The following is a 24,226-nucleotide window of genomic DNA, read 5'->3' on the forward strand; positions in this document are numbered from 1 at the left end:
TGGTTGAGTCAGGGGCGAGTTATCTAAGCCTTCTTGGCCCCCTAGTGGCACCTCCCACTGCTGCCAGTAGGTACTTTTACTTCTATAGGGGAAACAAGGGTGCCCGGTGCTTGTACCCTAATGCCTACTGTCCCAGAGGGCATGAGCCACCACTTTCTGAACAACATCTCCTGGCTTACTATGGGAGCTCAAGCAATAATCAGTCATCTCTAACAAGTGATTCTGAAGCAAGTTTATGTGCTATGGGAGCTCAAGCAATAATCAGTCATCTCTAACAAGTGATTCTGAAGCAAGTTTATGTGCAGAAGCACAGAAGGACATAAGAAAAATCAAAGAAAGCAGGCAGGTAGTACATTTACTATGAAAGCAAGATAAGACAAAGAGAGAAATGAGAGTAGCCCTATAGTCAGAACTGCCAGACAAAATATAGGATGCCCAGCTGAATTTGAATTGCATGGAAACGTGAGACAGACTTATACTAAAGCACTATTTGTTTGTTATTTACCTGAAATTCTAAATTTACCTGGGTATCCTGTATTTTCACTTGCCAAATCTAGCAACGCTCATTCCTCCCTCAAGGACACTTTTCTCCCAGTCTCAGGGCCCAGGAGTCTCCTTCCAGATTGGACTCCAAGCAGATTCCCCTCAAAGAGGTCTCTGCCTGGGTTCAAACCCTGGATCTGCCGATGATGGCAGCTGTGGAACCCTGGGAGAATGATTTAATCTCTGTCTTCCTCTTCTATAAAGTAGGGAGGCAGGAAAACCTATCTCACAGGACTGTCTGGGGGCTAAAGGAGAAGGTATCTGTAAGTCAGTATATTAGTCACTCAGTTCAGTTCAGTCGCTCAGTTGTGTCCGACTCTTTGCGACCCCATGAACCACAGCACGCCAGGCCTCCCTGTCCATCACCAACTCCCAGAGTCCACCCAAACCCATGTCCACCGAGTCGATGATGCCATCCAACCATCTCATCCTCTGTCGTCTCCTTCTCCTCCTGCCCTTAATCTTTCCCAGCATCAGGGTCTTTTCCAATGAGTCAGCTCTTCGCATCAGGTGGCCAAAGTATTGGAGTTTCAGCTTCAGCATCATTCCTTCCAATGGACACCCAGGACTGATCTCCTTTAGGATGGACTGGTTGGATCTCCTTGCAGTCCAAGGGACTCTCAAGAGTCTTCTCCAACACTACAGTTCAAAAGCAGCAATTCTTTGGTGCTCAGCTTTCTTTATAGTCCAACTCTCACATCCATACATGACCACTGGAAAAACCATAGCCTTGACTAGATGGACCTTTGTTGGCAAAGTAATGTTTCTGCTTTTTAATATGCTGTCTAGGTTGGTCATAACTTTCCTTCCAAGGAGTAAGCATCTTTTAATTTCATGGCTGCAATCACCATCTGCAGTGATTTTGGAGCCCAGAAAAATAAAGTCAGCCACTGTTTCCACTGCTTCCCCATCTATTTGCCAGGAAGTGATGGGACCAGAAGCCAACTTTTTCACTCTCCTCTTTCACTTTCATCAAGAGGCTTTTGAGTTCCTCTTCACTTTCTGCCATAAGGGTGGTGTCATCTGCATATCTGAGGTTACTGATATTTCTCCCGGCAATCTTGATTCCAGCTTGTGCTTCCTCTAGCCCAGCGTTTCTCATGATGTACTCTGCATAGGAATTAAATAAGCAGGGTGACAATATACAGCCTTGATGTACTCCTTTTCCTAATTGGAACCAGTCTGTTGTTCCATGTCCAGTTCTAACTGTTGCTTCCTGACCTGCATACAGGTTTCTAAAGAGGCAGGTCAGGTAACTCAGTCGTGTCCAACTCTTTGTGACCCCATGGACTGTAGCCCACCAGGCTCCTCTGTCCATGGGATTCTCCAGGCAAGAATACTGGAGTGGGTTCCCATTTCCTTCTCCAGAAGATATTCCTGACCCAGGGATTGAACCCAGGTCTCCTGTACTGCAGGCAGACTTTACCATTTGAGCCACTAGGGAAGACTGATAACCGTAAAGCACAAAGTAGGAGCTCACTGAATAAAAATGTACTTTATATCATTGTCTATCAAGGTCTTCTGGGTCTCAGCACCTTCCTTTCCATCTAAATTTGCTGCTGGTCATTTCCTTGGAGAACTGAGATTAATCTGCAGGGGGAGGGGAAGGGAAAAGAGGATGTGGTGCTGGAAAGACACAGAAGGGGTTGCTTTCCCTCATTCTGAGGGGCCTGTCCTGGCCAGGCCACCCTGGTCCCTGCATTTCCGTTCTATCTCCCCCAGGGGCCATGCTGGGGGACGTGCTGGGGAATGAGGGAGGAGAACATGTCACTTAACATTTGCTCCTTGACCCCGGCTGACCCAGTTCATTCACTGCAGGATGGAAGGAAGTGCACTCAGGAGCCCTTCCTTTGCGAGAGCTTCTTGGCCGGATGTCTCAGCCCTCGGGGAGCAAGATTCTGCCTCTTTGAGAGTGAGCTGAACAGCGGGCGTTCCCATAGCCTGGCCAGGTGGACTAGCCCAGGACAATGACACCTGACATCTCAAGGTCAGACATGCTCAGAAAACTGCTGAGCAACGGAGCCAGCATTTGGGAAGTGTTATTTCTTCTTCTGGGAGTAAACCTGACATGGAAGCCTCATCACCTCCCAGCTTTTGTTTTCATCTTTGTTCCCATGAACGCCAAGATCAGAGACTAGATTCTGATAATGAACTGGCCTTCAACATTAAACAAATAAAACAAGAAAGCCAAGGCATCTGGAGGTGGGGGCGGAGTTTAAAGTCTCCTCCCTGCAAAGAGAAGATATTGAGGCCAGGTTTCGCGGTTGCTTCAAGCCAGCATCCCTCACAGAAATCAAACAATTCTCCTGAAACTGCAGTCTGAATGCTGCGGTTCCCCTGAAACTGTCCCAGGCTTTCCTCCTCTGCTTGGGGCTGACCCATCGCCTGTGGCTGCATCACTTTCCCAGGAAGCTATTGTTATTTGTGTATCTGATGGTTGACAGCAGAGCAAAATTTAGAAAGGCAAAGAAAAAAAGAAGCAGAGGGTGAAAAGGACAAAAAGGAAGCTTCCAGCATCCTGGTGGGAACTTGAAAGCAGACACACCTTTCTTTTAGCCCTCAGCACAGCAAGTTAGGGCTCCTCAGAAAAGCCATCCTCAGGCAGAGTTACACCTGGCTGGAGGGTGGGCGTTGGGCGTGGAGACACTGAAAGAGGCTGTGCCCCTCTGACCCTCCCCTGGGGCTACCGTCTGCCGTGTATTCTCTGATCTTCCCCTAGAATATCCCTCCAACCGCCACCGAGGGGCTGCATTAAGTCACTGAGCCCACATGGCACACAATGGGGGTGACATGGAGGGGCTCTGTTTTTCAGGGCTGAACATTCCAAATGAATTCATTTCCTTCTGGGAAAAAGCACTGCCTTGTTCAGAGCACAAAGTTCCCAGGGCTCGGCTTACCTGGCAGCATTTTGAATACACCTGTTGGGATCTTTGGCGCTGCCAGGAGAAGGGATGCTGTATGCTTTGTTCTATTTTCTACTCCCAGCTGACTGTTTCCAGTGTGTTGATTTCCCTGACAGAATCTAACGGAAACAGGGTTTGGGTTAGGACTCCACGCTGCTTGGGAGGGAGCAAAACATATGCACACAAATACACAGCAGACCCTTCAACAACATGGTTTTGAACCATGTAGACTCCCTTATATGGATTTTTTTTTTTTTCAGTAGAACACTACAGTACTACCTAATCTGTGGATGGTGGATTCTCAGATATGGAGGAATTTTGGATAGAAAAGAACTGCAAATCTAGATGACTAGACTAACTATAAATTACACGTGGGTTTTCCACTGTGTCAAGAGCTGGTACTATTATGTACTACATTGTTTAAGAGTCAACTGTAGGGACTTCTCTGGTGGTCCAGTGGTTAAGAATCACCTTGCAATACAGGGGACACAGGTCTGATCCCTGATGGGGGAACTAAGATCCCACATGCCTCAGAGCTACTAAGGCTGCGTGTTGCAACTACCGAACCTGTGCACCAGAACTAAAGAGTCAGCAAGTAGCAACGAAAGATCCCGAGTGATGCAATGAAGATCCTGTGTGCCACAACTAAGACCCAATGCAGTCAAATAATTAATTAAAAAAACTTTTAAAAAGTCAACTGTATACATGGAATATAAGGGTAAACTAGGAAATTAAAAAAAAATGAAATCCCTCTGTTGTGTCCGAATCTTTGCAACCCCATGGCCTGTAGCCTACCACGCTCCTTTGTCCATGGGATTTTCCAGGCAAGAGTACTGGAGTGGGTTGCTATTTCCTTCTCCAGGAAATTAAGGACAATGTAAAAAAGAAAAAAAGAGAAAATAACAGAAATGAGTTAAATGGAAGAGATAAAATGAAAAGGCAGCTAGAACAAGCAAATTAGCCCTACTTTAGTTCTGAGTTTCCTGGTGGCAGAGGTAAAAAAGGTAATTGAATGGAATTATAAACTTATTTGCTCCAAAAGGAATGAACAGGATGGACGTTACAGAAGGAATCCTGAATAACATAATCAACATTATCTTTAACTGTCACTTTGAAAAAGTCCCAGAAGCATTTTTACACGTGTTTCTTCTGTCGGCTTTCTGAGCAGGGTGGAACCTCACCCACTCTCTGCTTGTCCGCAGTCCAGGCTGTGCCCAGACCTGCCTGTGGCTCTGTAAGTTGTTCAAGGGATTCCTCCAGATGCTTCCTCCTACCTCTGCTCTGAGCCAACTTCTCCCCTGACTTCTCTGGCCTCCATCGACCATTTCAACCCCGATTTCCCCAGGTCCATCCAATTCTTTCCCTCCCAGGACACACCCACCTGCCCATAGGGCTTCTTTTAGGGATTCCTGCCAATAGTGAATTCTCATTCCTTGCCTTGGTTTTATGTCCTATAAATCCTGCCCACCCTACTCCATGTTCTGCCCAAGTCCTAGCTTTCTTGGCCCTAGCTCAGACCCAGATGGCATCCTGCATGACTGTGGAAAAGGGTATCAGCCTTCAGTAAGGATGGTGGTGGTTTAGTCGCTAAGTTGTGTCTGACTCTTGCGACCCTATGGACTTGTAGCCTGCCAGGCTCCTCTGTCCATGGGATTTTCAGCTCAATAAGGATGAGCTAAATCTTAATTTAAAAAAATCCCGTCAGGGAGCTGAGAAAATATGGTTCAGGTGTGTTGATATTTGATTGTTTAACTCCAGAATGATAAAGTTTAAAGGGATTAAAGTAATAAATAGATACAATGTCCCTCAAGGGATTAAAATAATGAATAGATACAGTGTCGCTCAGTTTGCTCTTCCTAGTCATCCCTAGGAAGACTTTGGTTAAGTGCTGGAAGGCGGGCAATTCACAGTTGCCTCATCTAGCCAGAGGTAGAAATGGAGATATTCTGAGATTAAAATTAAAGAGATACATCTCTGCTATAGGTCGGAGTGAGAGGTGCCACGTGGAAGGGACAGTTGAAAAGTGTGCCTTGTACTGTTTCTCTGTTGGAGCAGCATTCCACCTTGACCTCCCAGTAAGATCAAGAGTTCCTGTGGGTAGAGCCAAGGCTTTCATCAGAAAAGGAACTGTGAATCTATTCAAGTTCCTGCTCAAGGACTTGGCTGAGACCCCAGAGTTCTCCTCCATCAAGCATGAAAGAGATGATTGAAAATGAAAAAAATATTTAGTTCTGCTCTTACCGGCCAACCACCTGGATCATAAAAGAACTTCATTCTGGTTCTTGTGCAATGTCTGGTTTGGGGTAAGACCACACACTGCTGCTCTGTAAATATGAGTTAGCAGTAAAGTATACCTCTAGGTGATGGAGTGATTGCTGCATTGGACGAAATTGTTCGATATAGTCCACATTGATATCAGGGAACATTTGCCAAAAGCAAACAAATGGGCTGATGCTTAGATGCCCTAATAAGGTTATGATTAGATCATACGTTTAGTAGCTTTTTGAGTTCTATTCCTCTTACTAGGTAATAAAACCCCACTCTCAGCCAACAGGATGCTGTCTTCCTGTTTCTTATAGCTGAAGGATATTCAATTTATTTTAGTGTGTTTTAAAATTTGCATTTGATCTATCAGAAGAGGTTTTTTTTTAAAAGTTCTGATTTAGTAGTAGGATTATGATGCCAGCTGGAGGGTCTGAAGGATCTATTCCAAGATTCATTTTTTTGTATCACCACATCTCCTTTTTATGATATGCAAGACTAGGAAGAGAGAATACATAGATATTTGGTGTGGGATGGTGCTCATTTTATTGTAGAAGTAAAAAACTGGCAACTTATGGACCAAATGTAGCCTGTAAACATGCTTTCTTTAACATGTCGTGTTTTCCTTTAAAAGCTTAGACTTGTTGCTGGCATATGAAAATTGAGATATTTCACCTCTTTTTCACACACATATATACATACACACATACATATATGTGTGTGTGTATATATTCTTAATTAAAAGAAAATTGCATGAAAATTTTCCTCTGGAAAATCAGAAGATCCAGGAACACCAGCCCCAGTTTCCCCATGGTAAAGCTGAGTAGTAACTGGCCATTGGCTAAGACACAAGTTCTCCAGTTTGCAAGGTACCACTTTTCTTCTTGACCTCCGCGCATTTGACCTGCCTGACTCTGGTAGGCATCTGAGTTGTGATGCCCATGCGGTGCCCTATTTTATAAGATGGCCAGAATGAACAGAGGCAGCCCAGGATTAAGAGGAAGGATGAGGTCCGAAGGGGAGTATAGAAGACAGAGAGAAACCCTTGACAAGTCTATTTCTGATGGGTAGGTCTCAGAAGGAGCAAGAAAAGTCTTGCCTTGCTCAGGCCCTATTCTAAGACACACAATCCCTGTTTCTCTCATGCCACCTTAAAGTCATTCGACTGAAGGAAAGAGGAAGTCACAGACTTGAGAAGACACTTTTGTTTGCTGTTGGCCTTTGGTTCTGTGCTCTCCAGAGGGGACTTCAGAATACATGTCCAGGGATGGTGCTAGAAATAGGGCTCAGACGGTAAAGAATCTGCCTGAAATGTGCGAGACCTGAGTTAGATCCCTTGGTCAGAAAGGTCCCTGGAGAAGGGAATGGCAAACCTCTCCAGTATTCTTGCCTGGAGAACTCCATGGACAGAGGAGATTGGCAGGCTATATAGTCCATGGGGTCACAGAGAGTCAGACATGACTGAGCGCCTAACACTTTCACAGTGATTAAGAATGGACCCTGAGCCTGAGCCAAATGCCTCAGGATAGTGGTATTCACCCCTTCTCCCCACCCCCGGGTGCTGGAATGAGATGGCTCACAGGCTGGGGACCTTGGCTTCTGTTCCCTGGGCACAGCCCTCAGGAGGAAGACAGAGCTGTCACCAGGGGCCCTGGTGTGAGCTTATTATTCTATGCTGCTGATATCAACTCAACGAGTACCCACTCCCATGTGTTTCCAGAGGACTCTTTTCTTTCTTTGGTAGCTCCTCTCCCTAAATGCTCTGATACTTGAAAACTTGGAACTAGGACCCAGTGGGATGGTGGAGGGAAAAGGGGTTTTCTTTCTTTATCTTACCCCTAGGTTGACATCTTTACAAGAAGGATTCTAGATCCTGGCACCTGCATTGCTGCCTATATGTGGATGGACCTGGCCATGCAACACAGCAGTGCAAAGCAAGGATGTTACTGCACACATGCAGAAGAAGAGCTTTCTTGGTGGCACTGGGGAGTGAACGCCTCCAAACCCAGACACACCTGATTCTGCTTGAGAAATGAAACAGTTTAATTCCCTAACATCAGCCCAGAATCATGGGAGGGACTCACAACACATCTGCCTTTAAAGTTTTTCTTTCAGTAGTTTAAATTTGATGTACCTAAAAGTAAGATGCGGAGAAGGCAATGGCACCCCACTCCAGTACTCTTGCCTGGAAAATCCCATGGATGGAGGAGCCTGGTAGGCTCCCGTCCATGGGGTCGCTGAGTCGGGCATGACTGAGTGACTTCACTTTCACTTTTCACTTTCATGCATTGGAGAAAGAAATGGCAACCCACTCCAGTGTTCTTGCCTGGAGAATCCCAGGGACAGAGGAACCTAATGGGCTGCTGTCTATGGGGTCGCACAGAGTCGGACACGACTGAAGCGCCTTAGCAGCAGCAGCAGCAGCAAAAGTAAGATGAAAGCGGATGAGGAGAGGAACTATGTATGTGCTAATCTGGTGGATATTTTCAATTGTCCCAGATAGAAACCCTTTGATCAATAGGATCTACATAAAGCACCATGTTTGCATTACTAAAGGCCTTCACCTTCCTCAGCCCAACTGGCAGATAAGACCAAGATTTTCTTCTATAAGAAATGCCATGAGGACTCATTGAGACAGAGCCTGATGTCAAAAACATGATTTCTTCCAGTTCAATCCAAAATCCATCTGCTTTTACAGAATAGGTCTAAACCCCAACACTCAGGGTTCAAATCAGGACCTACTCATTTCAGGCATTTGGTGGCTGCCTCAGCCCTAAATTATACTTTCTAAATCTATTCTGGGACTTGGCTGGGTTATGAAGCTCTGACACATGATAGCAGCAACCCATTTTAAAAACGTTTTCAGGAGTGAAACAAAACAAACAAAGCAAAAGAAAAGAGAGATCTTAGGAAAACTAATCGTGGTGGGGTGCCGGCTTTTGACACAGGTGACCAATGTGAGATGTTGAAATTGGTCTTTCATCTCTTTTGCCTTCCCCCCCCACTCCACTGCCCCCGCTGGACTGGTTCTAAGGGACTGACTGCAGTTCCATTTTTCTAACATAGTGGTTCAAGTTGAGGAGGGGGAGCTGTTTAAAACAGGAGCACTGAGTTTCTAGGATGCTTCAGGGAGGAAGATTCTCTACTGGCCGTGGTTGTTGTAACCTTCACCCATTAGTCCTCATCCTGGGCTCCACTTGCTTGGCCCAGGACTGACCTCAGGTTGAGTAAGAATTGTCCTGAGAGTTTCTCCCTTTTCCTGTTTCCTGTATTTCCCCCTCCCTGCACTGTGCTCTTTTTTCTCCCTCACTGGTACCTATTATTATTTTTCTTTCTGATAAGCTGTACTCCCAGGAAGTCTTTCCAGGTGGCCTAGATGGTAAAGAATCTGCCTGCCAATGCAGGAGACACAGGAGATGCTGGTTTGATCCCTGGGTTGGGAAGATGCCCTGGAGGAGGAAATAGCAACCCAGTCCAGTATTCTTGTCTGGAAAATTCCATGGACAGAGGAGCCTGGCTGGCTGCAGTCTGTGGGATCACAGAGAGTTGGACACAACTGAATGACTGAGCACACACATACTTCTGGTACTGTTTCTCAAACTTTAGGCCCTGTTACAACCCTCAGAGGTTCAGATTCAGTATGTCTGGTGGGGAGACCATGTACCAGTGGGTTTTGACAACACCTGGGTGACTCTGATGCACATGGCTTGCACACAGGCTTCTTGATACACTGTGCTCAGAGGATTTCCTAGTCCTCATAGTACTCGACTAATGGCAGCAATGGATAATCCAACACTCCTCCTAAGAGTTTCTCTTCAATTCTCCTTGCGCCTCACTGGATGCACCTTATCTGCCTTCTTTGCTGGTTCCTCCTCCTGGGACTGACCTCTACACTTGGGTCCACTCCTCTGACATTTCTTTGTGCCACTGTTCAGGTCTTGTGGCTATTAACAGCATCCTCCAAGAGTATCCCAGACAGTGTTCAACCATTGACTCCCCACGGAAAATAGCCCCGATTTATAATGTTAGCCAATTTCCATGGTGTAAATTCTCCCATCACCAACCCTTTCAAGCTGCCCACTGTGGTCACTGAAAGTGGCCACACATTGGGAAGAGATGCCATAGTCAGCTCTTCGGGGCCTGAGATAAGCCAGTCCTATCAACCCCAGATCATCGTCCACATTTACATCTCCAGTGCAGACTCTTGCCTAAACACCAAACGTGTTTCTAACGTCCTCCATTTGCATTTGCAGTCATCCTCTCAAGTTTAACACATCCAAACAGAACCCCTCATCTTCCCATCCCTGCTGTCATCACCACCCAGCTTGTCTTTCAGCGTTTCCTATCTTAATGTCAACTCCACTCTCTGGGCACTCAGAACTCCTTCTTGACTCCTCTTTCTCTGTCATCCAATCCATCAGTCAATCCTGTCAACCCTACATTCTGGCTAAATCCAAATTCATTCATTTCTCACCACCTCCAGAGTCAGCATCTCTCATCAAGATTCTTACACTCATGACCCAATGAGTCACCCACTTCCTTGCCCAGTTCTCTCTTGGCCTACTAGCAGCAGGGGCTCCTTTAAAAACGTGTCAGCTGAGGTCATTCTTCTGTCCCCAAACCACTGGTCTCCTTCTGTCCTGCTTAGAGTAAAACCCCAAAGTCCTTTTTGTGGCTGGTGCAGCCCTCTGTCATCAGGGTTCCAAACACTTCCCTGGCTGCTGCTCCCAACCACTTAACCCCACCCCTACTATGTCCCAGCTATCACCCCTTACTCTGGCCAACCCTGGGTGCCCCTCTTTATTCCTCAAATCCTTCGAGTGTATCAGCCTGCATCACAACTGTGTATTGCAGAGTCCTCTGCCCAGATGTTGTGTGCCCGTCTCTTACTTCTCCATGCCTGTCCTCCAAAACCACATTAACAGAGATCTACATCTACAAGATGCAGCACACTCCGCACCTCTTCTCCTACTATTTATTTCCCTAGAGGCATTATCACCAATTATGGTCATTCCTGTGTGTCTGTGAGGGATTAGTCCCAAGGCTCCCTGTGCTGTGCTGTGCTTAGTCACTCAGTCATGTCTGACTCTTTGCAACTCCATGGACTGTAGCCCACCAGGCTCCTCTGTCCATGGGGATTCTCCAGGCAAGGATAACTGGAGTGGGTGGCTATGCCCTCTTCCAGGGGGTCTTCCCAACTCAGGGATCAAACCCAGGTCTCCCACACTGCAGTGGATTCTTTACCATCTGACCCACCAGGAAAGCCCCCTCTGGTCTCAGAGAAGCCCATGAATACTGGAGTGGGTAGCCTATCCCTTCTCCAGGGGATCTTCCCAACCCAGAAACTGAACCAGGGTCTCCTGTATTGCAGGTGGATTCTTTACCAGGGAAGCCCTCCAAGACCCCCTACATATATTCAAATCCATGAATGCTCAAGCCCCTTGTATAGAATGGCATATTATACTCAGCCTTCTCTAAATGCAGGTTCCACATCAGCAGACAAAGAGGGCCCACCACAACATGAAAGCAGAGGCTTTTCTACATCCCCTGCGCCTACAACACTGCCTGGCATGTAGTAGGTATTAAAAATTTTTTGTAGAATTAAAAAATTGAATGTTGGGCCCTAGACATTAGAGTCCTTGGGATATTTATAGTCTAAGACTGGTTTTGTTTGATTGAACTTGAACCACATTTTCCAGAAATTATTAATATACTTCTAAAAGCCTTATTGGTTTTTCCTGATTAATGTTCCAATTGAGAAATTGGAAGGACCATTGGATGCAATGTATCCATGTGGAAATGTGACTCTAGGCATGTTTGAGAAAGGTCAGCAGGCAGTAGAGGAAAATGATCAGGGGCATATTTATGGACTATTACTGATTCTGACTGGTAAAGAATAGGGTTGCCCATGCACTCAGAAGGGTTAATTGTGTAGTAGGGTTTCAGGAAGTTTTTCTTTTTTCCACTTTTTTAAAGATTCTTTTCCCATACACCTGATTATAGAGTATTGAGTAGAACAAGATTTTCATAAATAAGTTCTCTACTAATACAATTAACATTCTAAATTGAGTCACTTTGTTAGAACTGACAATGACATAGATATTGACATGTATAAGGAAGGCAAGCACTTTGCAACCTCATCTTTTGGTTGACAATTCTGTTTGAGTTTTTGATCATGAAAACATTCTTTTTATTTATCTACTCATTCAATAAATATGTATTCATTCTATAAATATGCTATATATGTGCCAGGTACTGCTCTAGGCTCTGAGACTTAGTAGAAGAATTGACCACATCCTTTGAAGCAATCAGTTATTGAGTGTCCATGAAAGGAAGAGAAAAAAAGAATGAAAATCCACAGATGTGGTTCATCCACTCCCAGATTAGAAACCATAGACCCATGGCAGAGTCTTCTGCTCTATTGTTCCCTACACATAGATGCTATTGTTCTCAGAGGTGCATTGATAAATCAGTACAAATAACAGTGGATTGTTTTCAACTATGCACTCAAAAAAACCTCTTATATTACACAGGTGGATAGTGTTCACTCTGCTAGAGCAATTTATAAAAGATCTGCTTTCAGAATACCTACAGAGAGTGTCCTGAGAATAGAGGACTGGTTTTAGGAACATGGCTGCAAGATGGTGGGTTGAAATATACCCAGAAGGGACTCTGTCTCTGCTGCAATGGAGAGCAACTTTGCTGGAGTAACTGGATTTGGGTGTTTCAGATCCCAACTTATCTAAAAGGAAGTCCTACATGGTACTAGCCTCTCTGACTTCAGAAGGCTGTGTTCAGTTCTCCAGAAAGTGATCTCAAAGTGTTGGGCACTTCATAAGCTGTCCTAGGAATATGGACTCAACTTTCAAAGAGATTAATTTTTCTCTCCTATTGAGAATGACACTCTTGACTAAAAATCCAAAACAACTGACTCATTTATTTCCTTTTTATGTGAAGACACAAGAAAGCACTGGAACTAGCTAATTTCTTCAAGCTAGCATCTTGTCCAGACAATCTGTCTTGGCAATAATCTCACCATGGGGCAGCGGTTCTCAATGTGACCATGCAGTAGAGTCACTGGGGGCTTAACTATGATGGTGCTTGAGTCCCTTCTCCAGAGATGCTGATATTTGTTGATTTGGGGGTACAGCTTGGTTGCTGGGATTTTTAAAGCTTCTCAGGTGCTTCCACAGTGAAGCCAAGGTTGAGAAGCACTGCTTTAGGATGAGTGATGGCATTTGACCCAAAACGTTAACAAGAGTCCTAAGAAGAAATCAGGACCTGGGGACAAGTAGTCTAAAGAGGAAAATCATTGCCTGGTTTCATGCTGAGCTTGAAAGCCAAAGTTTGGTGCAGGATGGTGAGGGTCCTGTGGGTCCTGGCCATTTGAATGTTAAATGACCACCAGCCCCATTTTTGCTGGTGGAAAATGTGTCCATGCTTCTCTGTTTCACCTTTCCTCCAGCCTGAGGAATGAGAACCCTGTTGTGGTACCCAGTAGAGGGACAGTCTTTCCACTACCCCATCTCGTTCTGGTCAAGATGAGAAGCCATTGATTTAAACTTGACATGAGCTGCTGTGAGAAATAAAATAAAAGTTGGCGCACCAAATCTGGGTCAGTTGAAATTCCATGGAACTGACCCACGTGTACAACATGGCCTTCAATACAGCCTGTGAACCCAAGAATACAAAACCCAAGCCTGTGAAACCCTGATACAATTCATGTTCTTCCTCCTCCAGATATGTGTGTATTTATAGAAGGAACAAAACCTATGCAGGATGAGGGGGCTGGATAATAATATGTGTGAATACACTGATCTGTCTGAACCATTTCTTGGCTGTCTGCTTTCGATGGTAATAAATATCCACTAAAAGCCGTCTGCTGTATGTGTTTTTGGTAAAGTCTTGCACTTCCCTGCATGAATACATTCAGAATGTAAGCACCACACACTCCACGACAGAGACTCTGTTGTACTCTGAAATGCCTAAGTTATGCAGCTTAGCAGCTGTGATAATGTAATGGTTTGCAAAATAATAGACGGGCCACACGTCAACCTGGAATAACACGTCAAGTAATGAATAATGTGGGTGCAAAAAGGTTTAATTTATACTGTGTTAAAGATACTGCTCCAAAAATACCACACCATTTCAGACTTTCCAGGACAAAAAAAAAAATCCTCTTTTACTTGGATATTTAAATAATTGCAGTAAAAGAAAATGCTTTCTTATTTATTTTTTTTTTTAATAAAGATATCCAATTTCTATTACTCTGTGAAGAGACAGATACTGAATCTGATCAATTGTTCAGATACACACGTTCCCCTGCAAGACACATGCTTTGGTCTTAGATTTCAGAATGAATAGGAGAAAAGCATTTGTATCCTCAGTCTGCATTAACATATAAGCATGGACACATTTTCCACCAGCAAAAATGGGGCTGGTGGCCATATAACACGAGATGTGTGGCTCTTCCTGTTTATGGCTTCATTCTGATCCTCTTCCCCAATTTTCTCCCTGAGGGAAGCTTCTGGCATCTTTCAGATTTCATTCATTCTCTCAGCTAGTGAATGTTTATCACTCTCCTGTTAGGAACCAGGGGCCAAGTTGTGCCTCCCATCTCCAGGAGCATGTCATCATGTGGAGAATGAACATGAGGGAAACCGGCTGACAAGAGGCAGAGTCAATGCAGTGTCATTTGTGTTATTATAAAGGACATACTACCACTCCAGTGTTCTTGGGCTTCCCTGATGGCTCAGCTGGTAAAGAATCCACCTGCAGTGTGCAAGACCTGGGTTCCATCCCTGGGTTGGGAAGATCCCCTGGAGGAGGTCAACCCACTCCCGTATTCTTGCCTGGAGAATTCCATTGACTGTATAGTCCACGGGGTCGCAAAGTGCCAGACACGGCTGAGTGACTTTCTCTTTGACTTTCAAAGGACATTCAGGGGTTTCCTAGATGGCGCTAGTGGTGACAGAAAAAAAGACCCTTCCTGCTAATGCAGGAGATGCAAGAGACACAGGTTCCATTCCTGGGTTGGGAAGATCCCCTGGAGGAGGGCATGGAAATCTGCTCCAATATTCTTGCCTGGAGAAGCCCATGGACAGAGGAGCCTGGTAGGCTACAGTCCATGGGCCACAAAGAGTCTGACATGACAGAAGCGCCTTAGCACACACACTCAAGGGACATTTGGAGAGCTTAGAGAGCCTGAAGGAAGGAAAAACAGTTATTTATACTTGGGGAAGGGATAGGGTACCTGGAAAGGCATCCCACAGCATGTTATCTTTAGGCTGAAGGGTGTGAATAGGGAGTTGAGTAGGTGGAAGGAGAAGGCAGTGTGTATCAAGCCTACAAAAGCACATGCAAAGGCCGTGTAGCAAGGGAGAGCGTGGTAGTCGGAGGAACCACAGATATGTTCAGTGTGGCTGGAGTGTGCAATATCCAGAGTAAAGGATGGGGGGAGACCAAGCTGGAGAGGGTCTCGATTATGAAGGGCCTAGTAATGATCTTTAGGCATCTGTACTTATCCTGAGGCAGGGATTTTAAGTACACAAGTGGAAGATGGCAGGGGCCTGAACTAAGAAATTGGGAGGCATTAGATGTGAGAGAGATTCTGGAGCTAGAACTGGCAGCATATGGTGAGTGATTAGATGGGGGACCGGAAAGGGAAGATACCTGGGTTCCTGTGTGGGTGTTCAGCTGGCTGGTGGGGTTGGAGGAAGAGGAACAGAATTGTGGATGAGATGATGAGTTCCACTTCGAACACGTTGAATGTCAGGGGTTGAGACACTCAAGAGAAGAGAGATGTCCAGTCCACCCTAGGACACGTGGGTCAGGCTGATAGGATAAATCAGCAGGGAGATGGGCATCCTTAATAAATGCACACAGTAGACTTCCCTGGTGGTCCAGTGGCTAAGACTCTGCACTCCTAATGCAAGAGGCCTGGATTCAATCCCTGCTCAGGCAACTGGATCCCACATGCCTCAACTAAAAGATAGCTCAGGCCACAGTGAAGACCAAAGATCGCATGCCACAACTAAGACCCAGAGCAGCTAAACAAATAAATATTTTAAAGAAATACACACATTAAAGCAATGCAGGCCAGATATAGCTTGGCCCACCCTTAGGATTTGGACTTACAAAGGTAATCTCCATCATGAAACCATTTCCTCATATTACAGAGTCATTGAAGTTTAATAAAAAATGTTCCTCCCATCACCGAAGTAAACTCCTCCCCCTACTTAAAGGCCCACACTTGCTCTTTACTTAACTCATTTATACATTATGTTCTTACATTTATTAGGATTTTCCATGAAGTTCAGTTTTACCGTTCCAGCTGTAGAAGCAAAAGGCCCTACAGAAGTCATCCAGGCTTGAATACGTTGACTCAGTTGGCACTGGTGTGCAATGAATTTGAAACACTCTGGTTTTCATGTTTACATAAAATTGGGAGTCCAAGGAAAATTATCACCAGGAAATACTTCTGTATTGGCTTTATCAAGTGAATGACCCTTAAAGAACCTCTCCAGGTAACAGTAAGTGTGACTAACGAGTGTGTATAAAAGGCTATTGGTTGTTAAAAATACAAGACAAGTGTTCCTCTACTCAAAGGTAAACTTCAAAAGTATGCCTATTGAATGTAAGTTGGTATAGCCACTATGGAAAACAGTATGAAGGTTTCTCAAAAAGCTGAAAATAGAGTTGCTATATGATCCAGCAATCCCAATCCTGGGCATACATCTGGAGAAAACTCTAATTTGAACAGATACATGCACCCTTATGAATGGTAAAGAAGATACTGTGTGTGTGTGTGTGTGTGTGTGTGTGTGTGTGTGTGTGTGTGTGCAATGGAATACTACACAGCCATGAAAGAATGAAACAATGCCATTTGTAGCTACATGGATGGATCCAGAGGTTCTACTAAGTGAAGAAGTCAAAGAGAAAGACAAATGCCATATGTTATCACTTATATGTGGAATTTAAAATAAGACACAAATGAACTTATCTACAAAACAGACTCACAGACAGAAGGGTAGACTTGCGGTTGTCAAGGGGATGTGGTGGGAAGGGATGGATTGGGAGTTTGGGATTAGTAGATGTGAACTATTACATCTAGAATGGATGGACAACAAGGCCCTGCTATACAGCACAGGGAACTATATTCAAAACACTGGGATAAACCACAATGGAAAAGAATCACTTTGTTGCACAGCAGAAATTAACACAGCACTGTAAGTCAACTCTAATTCAATAAAATAAAAATATGCCCATCATTAATGGTTGCCTCCTTTCTACATGCCAGGTATCATGGTAGGGTCTTACATACATCACCTCTAATCCTTAACAGCCATCTTTGAAAGTAGATAGTGCAGATGAATAAACCAGGCTGAGACAGCCTGAGTCACTGCCAAAGTCACACAGTTAGTGGAGAGTGAGGCTCTTCTTTCTTGGGACAGTGTGCCTTGCTTCCTTCTGCACCTGAATCATCTTCATTTCTAGTTTCCAGTGTGTGCGTGTTAGTCACTAAGCCATGTCTGACTCTTTGTGACCCTATGAGCTGTGACTCAAGAATACTGGAGTGGATAGCCATTCCTTGCTCCAGGGGATCTTCCTGACCCAGAGACTGAACCCGGGTCTGCTACATTGCAGATGGATTCTTTACCATCTGAGCCACCAGGGAGAAGGGAATGGCTACCCATTCCTGTATTCTTGCCTGGAGAATTCCATGGGCAGAAGAGCCTGGTGGGCTACAGTTCGTGGGGTTGCAAAGAGTTGGACACTATTGAGTAACTAGAGCTTCCACTTTGGGTTTCCCAGGTGGTGCTAGTGGTAAAGAACTTGCCTGCAAATGCAGGAGACTTACGAGATGCGGGTTCACTCCTCGGGACAGGAAGATCCCCTGGAGGAGGACATGGCAACCCACTCCAGTATTCTTGCTTGGGAAATTCCATGGACAGAGGAGCCAGGTGGGCTACAGTCCATAGGGTTGCAAAGAGTCAGACACGACTGAAGTGACTTAGCACACACACATCTCCATTAGTTAACTGTAGCTGGATTGTATGACTATTGTATGCTTTATAACTGTTTCGTTTATATAAACCCCAGATCCCTAATCTCTGCTATATTACCAAACACAGGCATTTTAGATATCTTTTTCCACTCTGCATAGCATGGTGATGGGCTGATGGCAGTCTGTGAAAACATGAACAAGAACCAGGCTTGGTCTCCCAGTCTGAGTGTTTTTGTAATTCAGGATTTGATGGCTGTCAAAGTAGCAGAGTTAGAAATGTGCATTCCTGTTTTTTCACCTCAACTTCTAGCAGTTGGAAAACAGAAGCCCCTGTTCTTAATCCTGAACAACGCATGGCTGTCAGTGTACGAGGTCATGGGTTCTCTTTGGTTGCCAGAATCTCTGTCTTTGGTAAGTTCCCTTTTCTGTGAAGTACTAGTGACGAGCTGGGTACAGCCCATCTCTCAGGGCCAGGTTGCAATGTCAAAGCTCTTTCAGGGAGCAAAGGAGATGAAATATGGACTCGATGGCAGGGATGTAATACATCAGGTCCCTGACTGAAGTCCTGCTCTGTCCTTGACTGTATGTCTTCAGAGGGAAGATTAAACCTCTGCATGTCTTGGTTTCCCTGTTCATACAGGGCAAGGGCAATAAATAAGCCCAATTCTCTGTGCCTCCCTACAAAGTGCACTGGGCAAAGGTGTTGTAGAAATGCAAGGTTTTATCGCCATTAAATGTCATGAGGCCATGGAAATCACTGATGTCTGGCACCATGTAAACTGCTGATGTAACCAAGAAAGCTGTCACTTCTTGAATTCAGGGAGTCCCAGGAAAAGAGCACTGGTTCTCAGTGTTTGCCCTGAAAGTAGATGCCACCTCTAGCCTTTCCTGCCCCCTTTTTATATAAATATATGATGCTGATTCTGAAAGTTGTCATAAAACCAACAATGGCATAAACTATCCAATTGAAATCGACATGACATCATACGTTCCAGTTAGGCTCCCCCTCCCCCATGGTGGAGGGTGAGTACGGAGCCTCATAGGAACATAAAGGGGCTCCTCTTGTGAGTGATGGGATCTCGGACCCCTCCACTTCACAGCTGGCCATGGAGATTAATAGGACATTTGATGCTCCACTGATGGACATGCTTCTCTTAAGGGCCCAGAAGCTTTCAGATTAGACTCCTGAGGCCCTGGCGACACTGATGTGTCCAAAGGCAGGACATAGGTCTGTGTCTGGAATGTCAGTGTACACCAACACATGCAATAGACAAGCTTCATATGTGACACCGTGTTCATATATTGTCAGCTTTTCTTAAACAAATAACAGAAACGGTGCCTGCATACATCTGGACTTACGAAACATACGTGATTCATTACACCTCCATCTGGAGATTCTTATGGTTAAATAGGTTACTGAGGATTTTGTGTGTGTATGTGCAGGATAATGCTCACGTTAGTTTTGTCATGTGGTACAGCTCTGGTGTGGGCAACTCGCATTTGCATGTGAGTTTTCATGAACAGAACACATTATATAAACTTAATTATGATACAGGTCAAAAAATTTTCACTGGAACCCAAAATCACGTTCAAGATAAGCTACATTTGTAAACATAACAGTTAATTTGTAAATTTTGCTATAACATTTGGTCCTATAATCTAAAGCTCTTGGTATAAAAGAGAGCACATATTAGACACTGAATACATTTAAGTTGATGACCCTCATATGCAGCCCAAGAAATATGTCTCAGAAGAAAGACCTACACACAGTAAGAAAAGGAAGTGAAGTTTTTTCATTGTTACTCAAACGGCAGAAAAAAATGTAACTCGTAGAAAGTCAGGAAATCAACTCCCTCTGGAAGTCTAGATTGCCCCTCCTACTTTTAAAACTTAAATCATGTTTTCCTTAAATTTAAAAATTACTGAGTAGTCAGTATACAAACCAGAAAAAGTCACTTGAATTAGATGCTGCTCCCCTTTATAAGATGCAGCAGGTTCGCTGATGTATCATGAGAGCAGTTTGTGATCCTCTTTGCCTTATTGATTTAAGATTACACCTTAACCTAAAACGTCTAAGTAGACATCCACAGCTCACGGAGGGGCCTGCCATGATGCAAACAGATTTTGGGTGTTTCTGAGACCCCCCCATGTGTGGATACAGGCACTGCCCCCACATGCATGAGCCCCCCACATCCCAAATATGACCAGATTTGCATTAACGACAGTCATTTCCCCAAACTGTATTAGTCACTCCAGAGAAGGACAAATCCCTGTTATTGTTTTACAGCATCTTCTCTGCCAGGCGCTACCGTAAAGTAAGCATGTTTTCAGAAAATTAACAGAGCCACCATCCATAATGTTAAAAAAAAAAAAAACAAACAACTGAATGATAGCAAGGTATTTGAAACAACAACGAAACAACAGAGGGGATTGTAATCAACCAAGTGCATCATTTAAACCCTCCAAGCATCACAGCTCCTTCTGTCTTTATCACCTCCTTTGAAGACACTGTCACCCAGAAAAGGACAGGGAATTTGCAGCCCTGCTGCACTAATGGATCTGTTTCACCAGAGAGGAAAGCAGATTTTACAGCCCAAAGCTCTTCTCAGCAAGCACCCGCATCTTCCATCCTCTTTCCAGAGGGCAATCCCTACCCCAATCTTTCATCTTTCATCTCTAACAGCTCCCACCTCCATGCACAGCCGACCAGAATTTGCTTCAAATTTCTTATCATTATCTGTTAAGAATAAAATTGCATATACTATAGATTTCTCCAGTCCCAGGAATTTGAATTTTTTTTTAGGAAAACATGACTTCCAGAAGGGATGCTATGTACAATGAAAAGAAGCCTCTCCTTTTCTTCGGAGCAATTGCTCCGGTGAAAAGCAAACAGCCCGCCACGTTGCTTACCCTCTCCACACTGCGTCTTCTCAGAGATCCATACGGAATTTTCAGTAGGAGTCTCTGGGATCTATTTGGAGCCACTGCAGCTTGAACCACCATGGTGTAGAGCCGTGGGTGAGTGTGTCTGCGTGAGTGTGAGTGAGAGTGTGTGTGTGTGTATCTGTTTCCAGCAAAGGGAGAGACGGAGGCGTCCTCAAAACTAAGTTATGGTCTCCTGGAGGTTTCCCAAATATCAAATAACTGAAAGAGGGTTTTTTTTTTTTTTTTTTTTTTTCTTTCGACCGTATGAGTCAAGATGTGGTGTGTCTGGAGGTGGGGGATGGGGAAGAAAAAAAATGAGCCCAAGTTCTGCAACTTCAGCGTGCCTCCCGCAGCTCAGCCCCACTCCCTCCTGCCTGCCCCTGCCTGTCGGTCCCTCGGTGAGGCTGCACGTCCCAGGAGTGGGCCAGTGAGTGACGCTTCTGGGGGGAGTGATCCTGAAATGTCAACTTTGCTTCCCGCGGCTCCAGACGGTAACCAGGTCAGTTGTCTAATGGAAACCCTATCAGACGTATTATTCACTCTGTCACGTGACTCCAAAGCCCCTCGGCCGTACAGTAGGTCACATGCTCACCTTAAAAAGACTATTTGGAATATCACCATCTGGTGCAGAGATTAATGTGCAATTCTGCATTCTGATTTCACTCTCTTCTGGACACAGGGAAAATATTTGAAGGGCAGTGGCATAGCACAGTGGGGACTTGAGGGGGAGTCCCTCTTTGTAGTCATAAATTATAGGTATGACCCTGAGCGTCAGACGTGCATATTTTTTTCTTCCTGCTTTCCAACAGATAGAAAACAAATGTAGGCATACAGTTAATTATATATGTGAATGGCATCCACAAAGAGGAAGTCTGAGGGAAGAAAGGAGAAAATGTTTGTATCACATGGTTCAGATGAATCAAATCAAATACACCAGACAGACTCCCATTTGGCATCTCCTCATTTAAATGTTTGTGTTACAGAGCATTGATTTTTATGTGTGCCAATAAACATGAAGAAATTATGTTTGATTTTACAAGGCTCTGAAAAGGACTATCTACGCTCAGACTCACCCATCACATTTGTATATTCTTCTCTAATCAGATGGTGTAATTCTACATCAGACAAGCTTCTCTGACCGAGGGCACACATGCTCTAAAAATTTAAGTGTCCTGTAATATTTTGTTTCTGACATATTGTTCACTTATGAGACTGCCCTCATCTCTACTCCTCCCTAAACCTGCTTATTTCGATAGCAGACAAAATTACTCAACAGGAAAAACAAGTAAGGGGCTTCTAGGATTGGAGGTATTTTAGGGTTTTTTTCTTTTTAACTAATTTTTGCCTCCGCTGCTCTCTCTGTTGCGGCGTTTTATGAAAGGGATGCCATTTCCTTTGTAAAAATCCCAGGCTTTTGGGTGTTTGCCTAATATCACTCTTATGTTTTGGGAACCAACTTTTATTTATTCTCTACAGACCCGTTTATTGAAAACGATGGAAAAGAAAGTTCTGTTTATTCTAAGAATCTGATGGGAAGTGGGGGTGGGGTGCAGAGGGGAAAAAAGTGGAATTTTACACTGCTTGAAAATGAATCCGGAAAACACTCTTAGAAGGAGGGTGTTCCTGGGGGTGAGGGTGGGGGAATGGAGACGTGGGTCTGGTCACCCAACTCAGACACACATTAAGAGGCAGTTAAAGAAAGCATCAAGTTGATGTGGGAAATTCCAAATATACAACAATCGGGCTTTGTTCATAATGGGTTCCATATGTGCAGTTGGAGAGTTAGTGAGAGGGTGAGAGGGAAGGGGTGGGGGTAGACGGGGTGGGGGGAGATGGAAAGTTCTCCAGCATGACCTATACAGAGTCTTTGGCGAGGTGGTTTAGGCTAACTCTTCTTCCTCTTTCTCATTTCCTTTCTGTACTGCCTGGTGGAAATGCATGCTACCCAGTAACCTGGCCAAATCAAGTCTCTCTTCCTTGTTGATTCCACAATGGTTTTGAACAAAGGAGAGGCACATTTTCAAAACCCTGATCTGGCCAGAGCCCTGGGATTTCTGTTTGCAAGTGCAGCTTGAGAGGGGGGCCATGGATCAGATCAACAGAGAAGTCACCGTCTCTTCCTGACCCAGGCCAGGGCAAAGCCCCTGGGAGCTGGATTTATTTATATTTGACTAAATGCAACTTCCTGTTTCCCAGGGGTATTAATGAAGGTTTCGATGCAGAGCTCAAGTCTTTGCAGCATAGTTCAGATCATAAGAGACACTTTGATGAACTAAGTGCAAATAAAACAAAAACATATGCCTTTGATTAAAGTTAAAATACATATAGAAGAGAATGTTAATGGAAACAAAAAAAAAATAACCCTTGGCCAGACTCCCACACATTTGAGCCCCACACATTCTACCCCCCTCCCCTAGGGGTAGGGTGTGGGGCAGGATCATTTCTCATATCAGCACTGGCGCCTCCTCCCAGCTAATAGAGAATCCTCCCCAGTCCCCACAGAGTAGGAGGTTTGAACCTCAAACCTCAGAGAGGTTTGAAGGCTCTTAAAGTTCAACTTGTTCAAAATTATCTTTCTGACGGTCTTACTCTAGGTGTTTGAGATTTACATGTTTTAATTAATTATTGAATCTAATGTATTTATTTTCAGAAGACTATTGTTACACTGTTAGAATACAAATATGTTTCTTGGGAGTGGATATAACCCATACCTTAGCAGATATGACCACTTTAGAGAGGTGAGGGTAACTGTTATTTAGTGAATGCTCGGCCATTGCCAGGAAACATGCTAGAAGGTTACTGATGACTTGTCTCCGTGGCAGAATTAAGTTTCATTATCTCAGTGGTAAAGAATCTACCTGCTGATGCAAGAGACACAAGGGACTTGGATTTGACCCCTGGGTAGGTTGGGAAGATCCCCTGGAGAAAGAAATGGCTACCCATTTCCCAGTATTCTTGCCTGGGAAGTCCCATGGACAGAGGAGCCTGGCAGGCTACAGTCTGTGAGGTTGCAAAGAGTCAGACATGACTGAGCATATACAAACATCCATGTTTTACAATTGATGAAATTAGGGCCCAGAGAGGGTTAATAAGTTGACCAAGGTAGCACAGCTAGAACTGTCAGGGCTAAGATGAAAACCAAAGTCAATTTGGCTGATTTCAGGGCCTGACTTGGTCCCTTGTACTCTCACCTACTGCAGAGGACTTTATCCGATTATAGCACTTTGGAAATCTAAAAAAGACATGTATCCACAGTGCCCAGCAGAGGAATGGGAAGACCACTGTCTTTGAAAAAGAGAGAATGTTAATACAGGAAATGGGGTTAGACGGAGCAGTGCTAGTGTCTCTGGAACCACTGCTTTGATGCCCCTTGGAGCTAAGCCTTTGAAATGGGGTACAGCTGGCTACCCCCACCCCCATCAGTAGATTCAACCAACCTGGAGACAGGCTTTGACCTGCAATTGGTGGAACTTATGTATGTGGCATTCACAGATACTGGGATTGGTCCAGGAACCAATCCCCTGCTGATACCATCAAGCAGCTGTATTACTTAGAGCATGTTTTTGCCAGGGTGGTGGATGATAGG

The 24,226-nt window shown here is 44.6% G+C and overlaps 1 protein-coding gene across 7 annotated transcripts in view; it reads right to left on the reverse strand.

Moving 5' to 3' along the window:
- Positions 1 to 24,226, reverse strand: part of FRMD4A (FERM domain containing 4A) — a 750,010-nt gene that overhangs the window by 348,869 nt on the left and 376,915 nt on the right. For 2 of the 7 annotated variants that reach the window (XM_019973076.2, XM_019973078.2), the window contains exon 1: positions 20,626 to 20,924. The exons of the other annotated variants lie outside the window; for them this stretch is intronic. In XM_019973076.2, the coding sequence (XP_019828635.1) occupies positions 20,626 to 20,718 (93 nt within the window). In that variant the 5' untranslated portion in view covers positions 20,719 to 20,924. Of the gene's footprint in view, positions 1 to 20,625; positions 20,925 to 24,226 lie in introns of those variants that run through there. 7 annotated transcript variants of the gene reach the window in all.

The sequence above is a fragment of the Bos indicus genome, chromosome 13 (genome assembly GCF_029378745.1).
Source record: "Bos indicus isolate NIAB-ARS_2022 breed Sahiwal x Tharparkar chromosome 13, NIAB-ARS_B.indTharparkar_mat_pri_1.0, whole genome shotgun sequence".
NCBI lineage: Eukaryota > Metazoa > Chordata > Mammalia > Artiodactyla > Bovidae > Bos > Bos indicus.